This window comes from Ylistrum balloti, unplaced genomic scaffold (assembly GCF_031769215.1).
Source record: "Ylistrum balloti isolate Yb309-2 unplaced genomic scaffold, AGI_CSIRO_Ybal_v1 Utg369972, whole genome shotgun sequence".
NCBI lineage: Eukaryota > Metazoa > Mollusca > Bivalvia > Pectinida > Pectinidae > Ylistrum > Ylistrum balloti.
Window position 1 is genome coordinate 156,160 of NW_026782064.1, and position 15,298 is coordinate 171,457.

At 35.7% G+C, this 15,298-nt stretch overlaps 2 protein-coding genes across 2 annotated transcripts; one reads left to right on the forward strand and one right to left on the reverse strand.

Annotated features, from left to right (window-relative positions):
• Positions 1–2,324: 2,324 nt before the first annotated feature.
• LOC132547751 (Fanconi anemia core complex-associated protein 24-like) lies at positions 2,325–5,365 on the reverse strand. Its single transcript, XM_060211553.1, has 6 exons — positions 5,263–5,365; positions 4,344–4,483; positions 3,894–4,046; positions 3,397–3,544; positions 2,810–2,841; positions 2,325–2,396 (listed from the first exon to the last, which is right to left on the reverse strand). The coding sequence occupies exons 1-6, from the start codon at positions 5,363–5,365 to the stop codon at positions 2,325–2,327; spliced, it is 648 nt and encodes a 215-aa protein (XP_060067536.1).
• Positions 5,366–5,947: 582 nt separating this feature from the next.
• Positions 5,948–14,576, forward strand: LOC132547711 (uncharacterized). Its single transcript, XM_060211515.1, has 7 exons — positions 5,948–6,073; positions 6,449–6,733; positions 9,833–10,099; positions 10,507–10,658; positions 11,231–11,428; positions 13,054–13,653; positions 14,288–14,576. The coding sequence occupies exons 1-7, from the start codon at positions 5,948–5,950 to the stop codon at positions 14,574–14,576; spliced, it is 1,917 nt and encodes a 638-aa protein (XP_060067498.1).
• Positions 14,577–15,298: the final 722 nt, after the last annotated feature.

The window sequence follows — 15,298 nt, forward strand, 5'->3', positions numbered from 1 at the left end:
AGGTGGTCTCTTAACACAGGTGCCTCCTAACACTGGTAGTCTCTTTAACACAGGTGGTCTCGAGAGCAGGTTTGACTGTACTTGTTGATTATTTATTACTAAGCTCAAGCTCAGGTGAAAAAAATTATGTGAATTGAGCTATAGACAGATTTTAGGCACTGAACTTTTACTGTTGATGACAAGTGTCTGTGCCTACAATTAATTTTTTGCTTTTCATTCTATAAATAGAATAATTGAGAATTTTTGATCATCAAAGACATCAATATGCTATTTATGTCAATTTGTAACAAAAAAAGAAAGTTTATAAAACAAAATAAAAATATTTCCAGAAAAGAAATGTGTTTGTGTTGTTCGTGATACTATTATATTTTCTGTTGTCACAGACATCATTTTAGTTGACTTTCAGAAAAAGGGGAAATAGAGTCTCGTATAAGATACTGTGTAATTAGATTTCCCCTCACACTTACATCTTTTAACCTTATTCCAGAGTAAAACTTTGAAAATATTCAGTTACCAGGTATCCAATTGAATAGATCTGTTTAGGCTTATGTATACTATTCCATCGAATTTGCTGGAGGTCTTGTGTCTACGATACAAATATATTATCATTATTATTATTATATATTATACCAAGACAAAGACTTCAAAAGACACAAAAGAGAATAGTGCCTTTCAATTCAATACAAATCTAGAATTGGATAAAGCCAAATGATTAATTCAACTGCATCATACTATGATAATGAGGACCTAAATTTTGAAACCTTGACAGTGACTGAGGAAAATAGAATACAGAAACAAATGTTAAAGTGTAGCTGGGCAGATGCACTAGCCCCAAGATTCCATACATATCATACTTTGAACTAGTTTCAAATACAGCAACAAAAATTCTTGTCAACATTATCACAATACAATGACAAGTATTGACGTACCTGTACAATTATGAGGCGGAAAATAAAAATTACACAGAAACTATCTTGTGGTGGCAGGTAAGAAGGTTCATGATTCACCACCAACCCACTCAATTCAGCATGTCTCCCTCCGACTGTAAACAAGTTCTGATAAACTGTTAGACAACAAAACAAGAAAAAGATTTTAATCACTTACTTTTTATTTTGTATTTTTATTTTTCAAAAAATATATTCAAAAACGAAACAAAAATTTTAAAACCTTAGCAATTAATTAATGTTAGTAAAAAATTCCTTTTCAGGAACACCTGGGCAGCATTGAAGGAATGATTTAGTCAACATTATCAAAGCAATTCTCATAGAGCATACAGCATTGTCAGCAGCCCAACCTAAACTGGGGTTGAACACAATAGCAAACAACAGCTGGTTAAGTCAGCGGGCGACTCTGAACCAAGGTAGAGCATTAGAGCTAACATACACCGACTAATTCTGTCAACAAACAAACCTAAACCAGGATACAACAAGGTCACATACACCAGTAATTTCTGTCAGCAGCCAAACCCAAACCGTATACGATATGGTAATCTATGCCAGTTCTGTCAGCAGTCAAACCCAAACCAGGGTACGATATGGTAATCTATACCAGTTAGTTCTATCAGCAGTCAAACCCAAACCAGGGTACGATATGGTAATCTATGCCAGTTAGTTCTGTCAGCAGCTGAAACAGAACCAGGGTACGATATGGTAATCTATGCCAGTTAGTTCTGTCAGCAGCTGAAACAGAACCAGGGTACGATATAGTTATCTATGCCAGTTAGTTCTGTCAGCAGCCAAACCCAAAGCAGGGTGCTATATGGTAATCTTTGCCAGCTAGTTCTGTCAGCAGCCAAACCCAAACCAGGGTACAATATGGTAATCTATGCCAGTTAGTTGTCAGCAGCCAAACCCAAACCAGGGTACAATATGGTAATTTATACCAGTTAGTTCTGTCAGCAGTCATACCCAAACCAGGGTACGATATGGTAATCTATGCCAGTTAGTTCTGTCAGCAGCCAAACCCAAACCGGGGTACGATATGGTAATCTATGCCAGTTAGTTCTGTCAGCAGCTGAAACAGAACCAGGGTACGATATGGTAATCTATGCCAGTTAGTTCTGTTAGCAGCTGAAACAGAACCAGGGTATAACATGGTAATATATGTCAGCTGGTTCTGTCTGCAGCTGTTACCAAACCAGAGTATAACATGGTAACACATGCCAGCTGTTTGTGACAACAGCTGTACCTGAACCAGATTTAGAGCATATGATAACCCTTGTCAACAAGTCTGTGTGTAGCAATTAAATGTAAAACCTTGCTATGAAGTAGATAAAGGAAATTATTTCTTGGCTGAATAATTTCAGATTTTGTTTACGATAGATTTCATGTAACACCCTCAGAGAAAAATGTCTTCACTTGTGCAGCACTTGCTTTTCCAACGACAGCCGCAAGTTCCTGAAGGAAAAAAGGAAAACTTCTCAATGTGTTTTCTATATGAAAATTTCAATATCAGAAAAAGTTTGCCTATACAATGATAAACATCATATTTATATATATTCATATGAGGATGGGTGACAATAGAGACACCTAAAGTGGAAAATATAGCTAAGGAAAAAAAATAGGAGCAGAAAGGAAAAGATCTAGCTAGGGAAAGTTGCAATGGGGGCTTCAGATCCAACTGTTGGTCTCTTCAACTTCAATATTTATAGAAGACACAAAAATATGATGTTAAGTGTGATTGCTAAGCACACCTACAAAATACATATTTTTTTTTAATTCTGCATGGCCTAAAAGAAATTCCTGTTACTCTGATATATATATATAGAAACTTTGACCATTAACAACAGTGGTAGACTCATTAACCTTACCTCTACAGATGCCACAGAAATATTCTGAATATCTACAACAGATAAGAAATATCTAATGTTCAGAACAGATATCATTCTAATCATCAACACTGCAAAGTGATTCAGGTAGTTGATTGGATTTACATTTTGATAAGAAATAAAAGTACATTAGTAAAAACCGAGTTTTCAGTAACAATAAAAACATTCACCTACAGAATTAATTTGGCTAAATTTTAACAATCAGGCAGTAATATGTAATAATAAATCTATTGTGAAACGAAAAAAAGTCAGATCACATATAATTTGTTCAGAACATTCACTGAAAACTCTTCTTCATATAATACATACCAAGGGTAATTCTTATTTTCATATACATTGTATTTCCACTTCATCCAAGATTTTGTTAAACACATTTAAATGATATGAAAAAACATTCCATATGATAAAGAATAACCCTGTTAATATTATCACATGACACTGTCCTGTAATAAGCCCATCCCCAGCGATGCATCCGAGATCACATGTTGCCCCCCTCCACCTTCCCTGGACTTGCTACAGAATAAATATAATCTGATATCTAATACCTCTATAATTTATTTCTTACTTACTTTTAAATGTTTGAAGTAATAGTTTAGCCTTGACTTCTCCAAGCTTGGGAACACACTGCAGGGTAGTAAGGATCGCAGGATCAAGATGGACATTCTTTTTCTTCTTACAGAAGGGGTTTAGTTCTGCAGATTTCCCTTCATTGTGAACCTTTAAGCATAATAATGAACTACTGGTAAATTAGGAATAATCATCACAGGCCATGTGTTCTCTGTGAAAAGTGAGGACCAAACAATCGTTTAAAAAAATTTAGTAAGAAAACATCTGCTTACATTAATTTTCTTTTAATGAATGAGCTCTCTCTGACTGGCAACTGGCAGCACCGAAATTCACTATTTATATAAACAGGCAATTAAGTTTTCTCTGATTTATCATCAGTACATGTATAAGCAGAATAGCAGCTTTTCTCCGATTTTCTGTTCATGTGAAAATTCTATCAGAATGTCTCTGATTTAATTACTATTCAAAGAAGGAGAGTTGCAGCCTGTCTTTGACTTACCATTTGTATAAGCAGACTAGCAGCCTCTCTCTGACTGGGAACTGGAAGAAGTGAGAAGCCAAGCTCCAGCATACAAAAGTTCTGTAGTGGAGAGTAGTACTGTTGACTGGTCGAGGTCCTCTCAGCCATCACTAGAACACAGATTTTGTTGGCCTACCAAAAAAAATTAAATTTTTCAGCAACAACTAACATCTTTACTGTATATAGATGGTAATTTTCACAGGTGAAAATTTTCACAATTATCTTTTAAAATGAATGAATTATATTTTAACTACGGTAACTAAAATTTTGCAACGTAATACACACTTGCCTCATCATTTCACAGATTGAATTTTAATGTTAAAGTTAATGTACTGCAAGATATCAAAATATCTGCAGTATAATGACTTACAATGCCATGCCTGTTCAGTTCATTGATAATTGTTAAGAATGTACATGTAGTAGGCCAACCTTTCTAAGTTTGGCTAATTTCCTTTTATAGGTACCACAGGTAATAAGATCGGCCTCTGGTAGGTAAACCACACCCAAGTTTCCAGTTGGGTAAAAATCAATCAAGCCTAGACCATCTTCATATAAAACTTGCACACCTCCTACAAAAATTCAATAAGCAGTTTCTTAGTGTACATTTTTTTTCAAATCCTTTTAAAAAACAAAATGTGTCATTGTATATAATTTGTCATTATAACAAAGGAATCAAAATGTAAGTAAATTAGAACTGAAACCAAAAATTTCATTTTCACTTTCTGAGCAAAAGTATTGTTTTTAACTACCATAATCATTGTTTCAAATACATTTGATAATATTTTGTCTACTTGGCAAAAAGACACTACTCACTGGACTATGGATTATGTATTCAAAGGAAAAGGCTTAAGCATGGACTTTGGGGTGGATGAAGCAGGTAATAGAAGTTAATTGCTTGACCAGAGAATCAGTCTATACAAGTTTGGATTTTAAAAGCTGTTTTTGGCCCCGTTGCAATTTCGCATTCCTGTTATACATGTATCTGAGTTGGTTAAATAATTCTACAATAATAATTATTTATAACTATTCTTATTAACTCCTTTATTACGCCATTTTAGTAGTATTTTGTCACATTAATACGGTGCTCAGCACTGAGCTAATGTTGGTTGTACTCCTGTAACATAAGAGGCCGCTGGTCGCCCGTTTTATTAGCGCATTATTGCGCCGACTGTTACACGGCGCCTGTCATAAATATCTCGCCGTATAAAAACTCTAACATTGTTGGAGTAATGTTGATTGTTGACCTTTCCAGTGTCTGTTTATGTGTTCCTACAGTTCCATTTCTAAATCAATATTATATTATTTATTGTTGTCCCGTTCACTCATTTGTTTCAATTCCTATATTTACCTTGGAGAATAGCAGACAGATCAGATCCTCGCCATTTCCCACAAATCACTATATGACCAACAGGCACCTTGAACGTTTGTTTGACAGAGGTTTGACTTGCCATCCTTACATTTGGATTCCCCGCCTCTACTGGAAAGCTCTGTTAAGAACGACAACTCCTACGTGACTAGTTAATTTTCATAGTAATGTACACAAATAGAGTGCAGTAAGATAATATACTGGTGGTGACATGGAAAAGTAACTGCTGGAGGTTTTTGTCTTTTTATTGCATAATGTGAAAGTTAAAAAAATTCCAAGCCCAGAAGCTATGTACAAGGTAAGATCGCTCTGGTAGGTTGTGCTTCACAGCCAGGTTACTTTAACATTTTCACTGCCGATCTTTCAATTAAATTGTTTATCGCATGTTGATCTTTTTTCAAATTTGCCTCGAAATATCACGATATAAATTTGATAATCCTACTATAATTTACTAGTACCCCTTAAGTTGATCATGCTTTGATGATGTACCTGGTAACCAAAATACCATCAATATCTTATGAACGTTTTATTTTTAACCGAATCCCACTAAACAAATTAAGCGGTACCTTGATCCTGATTACAACATATGTAGTTATGCAAGCGCTAAGATACAAAGGACACCATGACAACTGAAAAGTCAACAGTGGCAATATGCCGGTAACAACGAATGGAGTTGACGTGGAAAGAAGAATCTGAAGGTGTCGACAGCCAGATGAATGGTTCCGACCACTTGGTGCCTTCATCTGTCACATCTAGGTTTGATTCAACTGGAACAAAGTTGATTTGGAAGAAGGTTAGCTGAAAATATGTCATGACATTAGACTTGAAGAGTTGAATTGAACGATTTTTCAAAACTGAACATTTTATTCATTGATAATTTTCCATTCAACGAACATTATTTTGTTTCTGATAGCAAATTGGCAGTATTACAAGAAGGGGATCATTGAAATACCTCCGATTAATTTCTAGATTTCTTAAGCGGGTACAAGATCTAAGCATTGACCAGACTAATGTGTTGTGCTAAAACCCAAGTAATAGGATCGGAAATAAGTTCTTTCAACAATAAAAATGATACTGAATAATGACACCAGTTTACCTTATTTCAGTCAAAAAAACGATAAACGACGTTAAACATGTGTAATTGTATGTATCTTCCCGTTGATTTCAGCCTCAAAGACACCATTTTTTGGATGATATCGTGTCCTCATATGTACCTTGTGATGACAATGAATTCGACCTGTTTATCGGTTGTGAAGAAGGACTCTTCCACGTGAGTCAACATGCTGACGAAACTGAATCTTATGTCAAATGGAAATGCATTGCTAAACGTGAGGATTCGTTTTACCAAGAATTCTTGCGGAACAAGCACAAAGAAGAATGTCTCGCAGCCCTGGGAGTTGGAAAAGTCACCGAGGAAATGCCAACAAATATCCAGAAAAAGATTTATGAATTGGTAATATATTTCCTGATTTTGGCTTTTAGAAACTTTCGTTGATGGAGAAGCAACCATACGTGCCGGACAGAATTTGGTCAACTCAGTAAATTGGATTACTTCTTTATTATAATAGCAAACAATCCATAATACCAGTGGGAAGTCCATGGTCTTAACATATAGGTATATTATATATATATTGTCAATCAGACGACCACCGTCGGTGTCCCCCACCCCTTGCGGATGCAGTTTGCTACTAACACTGTATTTATATGAGGGAGTTGAAGAGTCCTTGAAAACTGAGATGCAAGTCTTGAGTTTCATAATTTTTCTTTCTTTTCTTTTCTTTTTAACCCTCATTCCGTACATTTCTATTTCAAAATATTTTATTGTCAATACATATACATTACAATAATTGAATTTACAAAAGAAAGTACAGTTTACATGTATTAACAAAAGGAATTGGACAATAGGCTTCAGGCTTATAGCCTATATAAGTATTTTCCTACAATTTACAAGTTACCGGAACTGTTTATTTTATTTTAGAGTATAATATGAATTAAGGACGGAAGCTGAGAAGAATAATGAGCATAAATATGGAAATAAAACACATTCTCACTCACTCTCATACATGTACTATAAATGAAATTCAGTTAGAACTTGCAATGATATTTTATTTGAGATTTACAAATCCTTTAGTTTTTTTAAGATAGTAGCTAGTATTCTCAAGTATAATTCTATTCACCTGGTCAGTCATACCAATGAAAACATAACATAAAACTTGAAGATTCACAAACCCGAGAAGATTATAAATAGTGATAATGTGATGCCTGTAATTAACATGAAGGGGACATTGGAAGAAGTAATGTACTGAGTTCTCTGTAGCAGCACCACATGCACAAGAACCATCATCAACCAAATGATCCATGAATTTATCAAAATTTAGAGCACTAGCACTGTTTCGTAACTGACAAAGAATAATATTTAGATTTCTAGGGACACAATTTATGAAAATATCAGAAACTATAAACGTACATACAGTTTTTAGTTTTGATTTGAAGCTAGAGATTGAAATAGAGTTTTAATAGTATCATCAAGAGAGTTCCAACTATTCATAGTGTAAGGGAAAAAACTTATTATAATTGTTAGTCCTGGTAGAAGGTACATTGAAGAATCTTTCATGTCTAAATGCATAATTCTTGTTTGTATTTATGGAAGGTTGAAGGATATTAAAAAAATACTAGGGTGCATAATTATTGATAATCTTGAACATTAGTGTAAGCTTGTGATTATGTCTTCTAGTTTGTAATGTTTCTAAATGTGTTTCAGAGTAAAAATTTCTGTGTGATGTACCCCTTGTGCCCAGTTATAATTATCATAGCTTCAATTTGAATAGATTCTAATAAATCATTTTCAGCTTTTGAGCAGTTATCCCGAATTATATCTATATCAAACTACATATAGGCCCAAGGACAGATCCTTGTGGAACACCAGCAGATATTGGTTTAGTGTTAGATTTATTGCCATCAATTAGTACCCTTTGTTTTCTGTCAGATAAGTAGGCTTTTTAACCAATCAAATAGTTTTCCTTTAATGCCATACTGTTATAGTTTATATAAGAGACCTAAATGCCATACCCGGTCAAATGCCTTACTTATATCACAAATCTCAGATCCTTACCTTTATCTTAATTAGAACTAATAGTTTTATATATAGCTACAAGTTGATTAACTGTTGAATCTTTAGGTTGAAATCCAGACTGGTGCTCACTAAGCATATTTTGGCTCATGATATAATTATATGTATATTTAAAAATAATTTTTTCCATGATTTTGATAAAAGTACATGTTATAGCAATAGGTCTGTAATTATTGAGGTCATTGGTTTCGCCTTTACCTTTATAAAGAGCATTAACATTAGCTGTTTTTAAAATATCTGGAATTTCACCTAGAGATAGAGTTCTGTTAAATAATAGTTTGAGAGGATATGTTAAAGAGGGAGTAAGGTGTTTGATTATTCGAGGTAAAATATCATGTGGACCAGCAAGTTTGTTAGCATTTAGAAAATTAAATTGATCTTTAATATCTTGATCAGTTATTGTTATATCAGAAAGTTCAAAAGGACATAAGGGAGGTAACTCAGGGAGATTAGAATTGGTAATGTCAGAAGCTATTGAGGTAAAGAAGTTATTAAAGGCCTCAGCTTTTTCTAGTGGTAGTATTTTGTTGTTAATCTTAAGTGGACATGAGGTAGAGTTAGTATTGTTAATTTTAGCAAGTAAGTGAACGTACCTGGTACATTCAAGTTAAGTAGTGAAAGATCGTCATAATAATGCCTGTTATTGGTGTTGGTTGATGATGGTCCAGGATTGGCATGGACATTACCTGAGATTAGTATAAAAGACTGTTAACACGAAGAATAAATTCAATATTGAAAAGACAACAAGGTAAAAAAATGGCATTACATAAGTTTTGATTGTAAGCTCCAACACAGCATTCAGATGATAAGCACATTTATTATTATTTATTTATTAAGTTATTTAAAGCCATGGGTTAACCTTAGTCGTTCCATTAAGGATAAAGTTATTTAAAGCCATGGGTTAACCTTAGTCGTTCCATTAAGGATAAAGTTATTTAAAGCCATGGGTTAACCTTAGTCGTTCCATTAAGGATAAAGTTATTTAAAGCCATGGGTTAACCTTAGTCGTTCCATTAATGATTGCCCTATTTGCTTCCGTAGGAGATAGAACGCGAAAATAACATACAACATTTAGGTAATAATATTATTATTCCCAAGTCTAGTCGTAATTAAAGTGTCATCAGCATTTAATCCCAAGGGTATTTTTCAGTCGGAGACGAGATGAATTGTCAATCAGAATTTTTAGTTCAGTTTCAAACAATCTTATTGACGTATGTCCATTTATATGCATTTGATAAGATGATTAGACACCATACATCAAGTATAACATTTTTGCCTCTAAAACATGTTGCTAGGGTGAGAAAGTGGTTAGAAGACCTAAGCTTCTTACCTCCCCTTAACTTCCATGATCCCCATCCTCTCGCCTCCCGGGAAGCCTAAAATTGTATTCTCAGTACTAAGATATGTCTGTTACTGTTGAAGATGAGGCCAGAAACATCCGCTGATGCGATTCAAGCAACATCGCCTATGCTCGAGTCTGGGTCTCAGACTAAATGGTGTGGCCTTAGAACCCAAACCACGGCTTCACAGACAATACAACAAACCGCAGACCGGAGTGTTCAAGCCAAGCCAACAACCATAGAGTCTGGAACTTGTACGTCGCTGACGGACTCCGGGATACAGATGACCCCTGAAACTGACCAAGATACTTCACTTTCTAGCCAAAATGATCAGCGAGTCACACTTCAGGTAAGTTTTACTCGGCCCTTTGGCTTAAGAAAACACGGACTAAGTCTAGGGTTTCTTTTTGTCGATTATCATTGCAAGACTCTATTCGACATACACCGCGTCGAGTTGAACATTAGTAAGTCCCAATGTATTGATATCTTAACAGAATTTTGATTTTCAAAACAAATATTTTGTAGCCTTTCAAGGAATTAACAAATGGAAGGTTCTTCATTTTGCTGTTAGAAACCCACCAAAGTGAAAGTTTCTATCTGTCAATAACTTATTCACTTTGTTTCTGAAATGAATAATGGAATTCCCGACACCTGAAAATTAAGAGCGATAATCAAAATAAAACAGATAGATTAAGATCGTCTCCATAGTGTATACTATAAAAAGCTACGTAGAAATCATATCAACATTTTTCACAGGTACATATACCAGCGTCTCGATGGAACGGAAATGGTGGTGAACCGGTCACTATTACATTCGATGGTGTTACCTCAATTCTTAGCAAGAAACAATCTAACAGCATCGAGAGAATTTTAAGACGGACTTTGAAAAACATAGTAACCATCGAAAGGTATGCGAATTACAATAAGACTGCTAATGTGTGAAATAAGACAAGAATCACCGACGAATTTCGGTTATAACAACAATACATGACTCATTATTTCCAGATATGAATGATTAAATACTGCGTTTATTTATGTTTTCAAACTGTCAAGGGGACTTTTTCCATTATCATCAAATTTTACACACGGCTTGAAAATGTCTCTGTAATAGATGAAGTGTAAATGAATTTACCCGTATCCTTTCTGTGTCTTTAAATTTCTATACCGTGGTTAGTTTAATATGACCGGATGGGATGTCCTCTTGGGTATACTTCAGTGTGGAAGTATTATAGAGTCGACTTCAGTTCCGCACTATCACAAAGAGGCTGAGACAAACCAGTCGCAGTATCCCACAAACACTGCATTCACTTTACATACATAGGGAAGCCGTTCTTACAAGACCCTAGCTGTTGAGGGGACGTTAAACGATATGAAACTAAAACCTTACTAATTCATTCCGATATTCAGCGGTAATTAATTTCTGATATAAACAAAAATACTACACATTACATTTTTCATTTTTTTTGTTTTTGTATTTTAGTGGCTACGCTATAGATGCTAACCTAATGCTTTGTACCAAGGAGGTTGGATCGAATGAGTTTGGAAGCGGCGATCTGAAGGCGATGTGGCACGGCGCGGAGCCAAAAGTTGGCAATGTTGTCTGGAATCATTGCGAATCCTTAAAGAAACCTGTCATATCTAGTACTGAGCAAATGTCAGCGGGAGAAGGAGTTGTCAGGTAGAACGTGAATGAAAAGGTTGTTTTCTGGGATTAATTTGAGATATATAACTTTGCCCATAGTTAAGCAAGGATCACGAAACTGCCCTTTGTTAACATTTTTTTTGTACGGAGCATAACTTTGCCTGTATTTAAGCTAAGATAACTTGTTGTATGCATTGGTCATGCTATGAAAATGTGCAGAGTACCAAATTCAGGGCCCACAACCACTTAATTAGAGTTATTGTCCTTTGTTAATATGTCATGTCTAGAGCACAACATTAAGTTGCTTGCAGTGAAACTAGGATAATAAATTTGCTGGATACATTGATCATGCTTAGACGATGTGCAGCGTTTCAAATTACGGGACCACAACCTCTCAGTATTAGAGTTATCGACCTTTGTTAAAAATTCTTGTCCAGAGCATAACTGACCACATCTAAGCAAGGACCATGACTGAAACTTAGTGTATACATTGATCATAAAAAGACAATGTGCAGTGTACCAATGTAAGGGCTCGCAACCCCTTAATTACAAAGTTATTGCCCTTTGTTAAGATTTTATGTCATGAGCATTACTTTGACTGCATGTATATAAATACACAAAATCAAGATGTAGTGTAGCAAAATCAAGGCCCAATACCCCACAGTTACAGAGTTATTGCCCTTTGTTAAAATAATTGACATGAGCATAGCTTTGCTTGCATTAAACCTAGGATCATGAAACTTGGTGTATACATTGGTCATACTAAAAGAGTGTACAGTATTCGAAATTTAGGGCCCACAACCTCTTAATTACAGAACCTCTTAATTACAGAATTATTATCTTTATTAAACTTTTTTGTCCAATGAAGTCGTTTTAGGGGAGCATTTATCAGTTTCGCTAGGGGAGCATTCATCAGTTTCGCTGATGCTCTTGTATTTTAAACAGAACTTTTCACACCACATTCCATACCACAAACTAGTATCAATAGCAAAGACAATATATTTTGAGAAAATAATATTTTGTCGTCCGTCGTCCCTCCGTCCTTAAACAGCTATCACTATTTCTTGAGATCTTTCAGATTTTATAAGTAAGTTTCCGTTGGCCCCTACACGTAGTCGTGTCCTCTGGTTTTTCAGACAGATAAAACAATACGGCTGACAGGCGACTATCTAAATTTTGACAATGATTTTTTTCTTATATTTCATATCTAGTTTTCCTTTCATACATAGTTCTGTACCTGAGGGTTTTTGACTGGTCAGTGAAACAAGGTGGCTGATAGATGACTATCATGGATTCTGACAGTGAAAATTTGTTATCATCATTTCTCAAGATCTTGAGGAAGAACTTGATGATCCTTTTCAAAGTTCAAATCTAGCTTTCTCTTGGTCCCTAGTCGTGTCTAAATGATAGTAGAACTGTTCAGAAAAGCAGCAAACAGTCGACCATCTCAGAATCTGACAATGACAATTTGTTATCTCTGTAGAAGGACTCGGTGGATTAAATGTAGGTTTTTTTATTTATTTAGAGCAAATAAATGGAAAGAAGAGAAAAGAACGAAAAAATGTCCAACTCTTAAAAGAACAAATTAAGATCAAACAATGTTGGGAGTGATGATCTCTCTGGGATCGTTTGTTTCTATACATTACTTTTCGTTTTTGTAGATACCATGCAGAGTTACCCGTTTATAAACACAACGAGAAATATTTATCGAGATCGTCCCCGTTTGGCAGATTTGGATACAACATAATCGGGAGTATACCCCCGACACTGAAACATATCAGAATTCCGATAGTTTGCAAAAATGACATTACCTTCCAGAAAGGCAGGAACGGCTCTGAGGTCCTCGGCAGTGGAAGTTTTGGAAGTGTTTACCTCGCCAAACACGAGCAATACCAGTTCGATGTTTGTGTGAAGGAATTCGAAATGGATTCCTGCACAATTTATGACATCCACCACGAGGCAAAACTTTTGCTTTATCTGCAGACGACAAAGTTTGTACCGATCTGTCTTGGTTTAATGGAGTCGCCTTTTGTATCCAGTGACTTCTCTCTTGTCCAAGAGTGCTTTGCGCATGGCTGTACTCTTCGAATGTTGCTGAAGAACCCACCCCTGGTATTTGTCAAGAAGAAGTGGATAGCAATTTGTTACCAGCTGTTCTGGGGCCTCAAAGTGATTCACGAAAAACAGGTGCTTTTGAATGACATCAAAAGTGATAACATTCTGGTGGATTATGACTCAAATGATATTATGAGCAACATCAGGTGAGGACTTTTGTATATGTGTAACTTTCAACTTCAGAACCAAACTAATATTGATATATCGGTCGTAGTTCCGTTTCTACACCGCGAGCTTTGTTTCATGACGACAACCATTTTCGTTCGGTTTCGGCTTATGTCCAATTGCCAAACTTTACTGTCCTCTTTAAATGTCAGCGTGTTATCGTATTGTCTCCCCTTCTTTTTCTGTGTCAGTGTGTCTACCTCCACTGGCTGCTACAAACTGTCTCTTAGTACATGTTCCTCGTGTTGTCTACCCTTCTATTTCTGTGTCAGTGTGTCTACCTCCACTGGCTGCTACAAACTGACTCTTAGTACATGTTCCTCGTGTTGTCTACCCTTCTTTTTCTGTGTCAGTGTGTCTACCTCCACTGGCTGCTACAAACTGACTCTTAGTACATGTTCCTCGTGTTGTCTACCCTTCTATTTCTGTGTCAGTGTGTCTACCTCCACTGGCTGCTACAAACTGTCTCTTAGTACATGTTCCTCCGGTTAAAGTATGAAAGAAAGAAACGGTACATTAAGATGGGACAACATGATTTTAAGAACATGTATTTTATGGCGTTAAGTAATGGGGGTTGAAATAAACATATGAATGAAACTGTTTTTCTGTATTTAGGTTTATTGACCTGGGACTCGCCACGTACAGACGAGGTTATAGATTCTGTAACGAGCCGGCTTATCTGGAACAGTTTGAGAACTACGCTCCGGAAATACGCCAGGGATATCACTCCACGCCAGCCTCGGACCTGTACGCTGTCGGATACATAGTTGACAAGATTTCTGAAGCCTTCCATATCCTGGAGATTGATCCTATTGCCCAGAGTTGTACAGTCGAGGATCCTAATGAACGACTGTCCTGTTATTCTGTTCTAGATAAACTCGAGGACATCATGGAGATCATGTGAAACGGATAGAATATTTTATTCCATCCAGCCTTTGTCGAAACTTGTAGACAATCGGCTGGCTGTGTTGTCGAAACTTGTAGACATTCGGCTGGCTGTGTTGTCGAAACTTGTAGACAATCGGCAGGCTGTGTTGTCGAAACTTGTAGACATTCGGCTGGCTGTGTTGTCGAAACTTGTAGACATTCGGCTGGCTGTGTTGTAGTTCTGCTTGATGAACAGTTGACGATTTTTTTATCATTTTGTCGATAATTCCTCAGAAAGCAATGATATGGTGGTACAAATAAAAAATCAAAATGTTGTTGAAAATCTCATAAAAATGATAAAAGTTTTAATGCACGGATAAGGAAATTCTGATAAAGCAATCTTTACAATCGTTATATTTATATGCATAATATTTTGAGATGATTTTACAAACTGTACAGAGTATTTGATATTTTTTATTTGTATAGATTTCTCGTATTCACTCACAGATTTTAATTTTTAGAAATGCGTGAAATCTATTTTATTTTTGTTTCCATAGTCCATCACTTACCAATATTCAATATGGAAATCTTGCTAGGTTTTAAGAAAGGATAAAATGGTGATTGCCTTGTGAACAGTTCTTTCCTCGATCGTGGCAGACTTAAAATTAGCACGGCTATTTAGTTATTATTTGATAAAATAATTTACAACATAGTTAATGAACTAGCGATCGGGATTTACTGGATAAACTCTTAAAATAA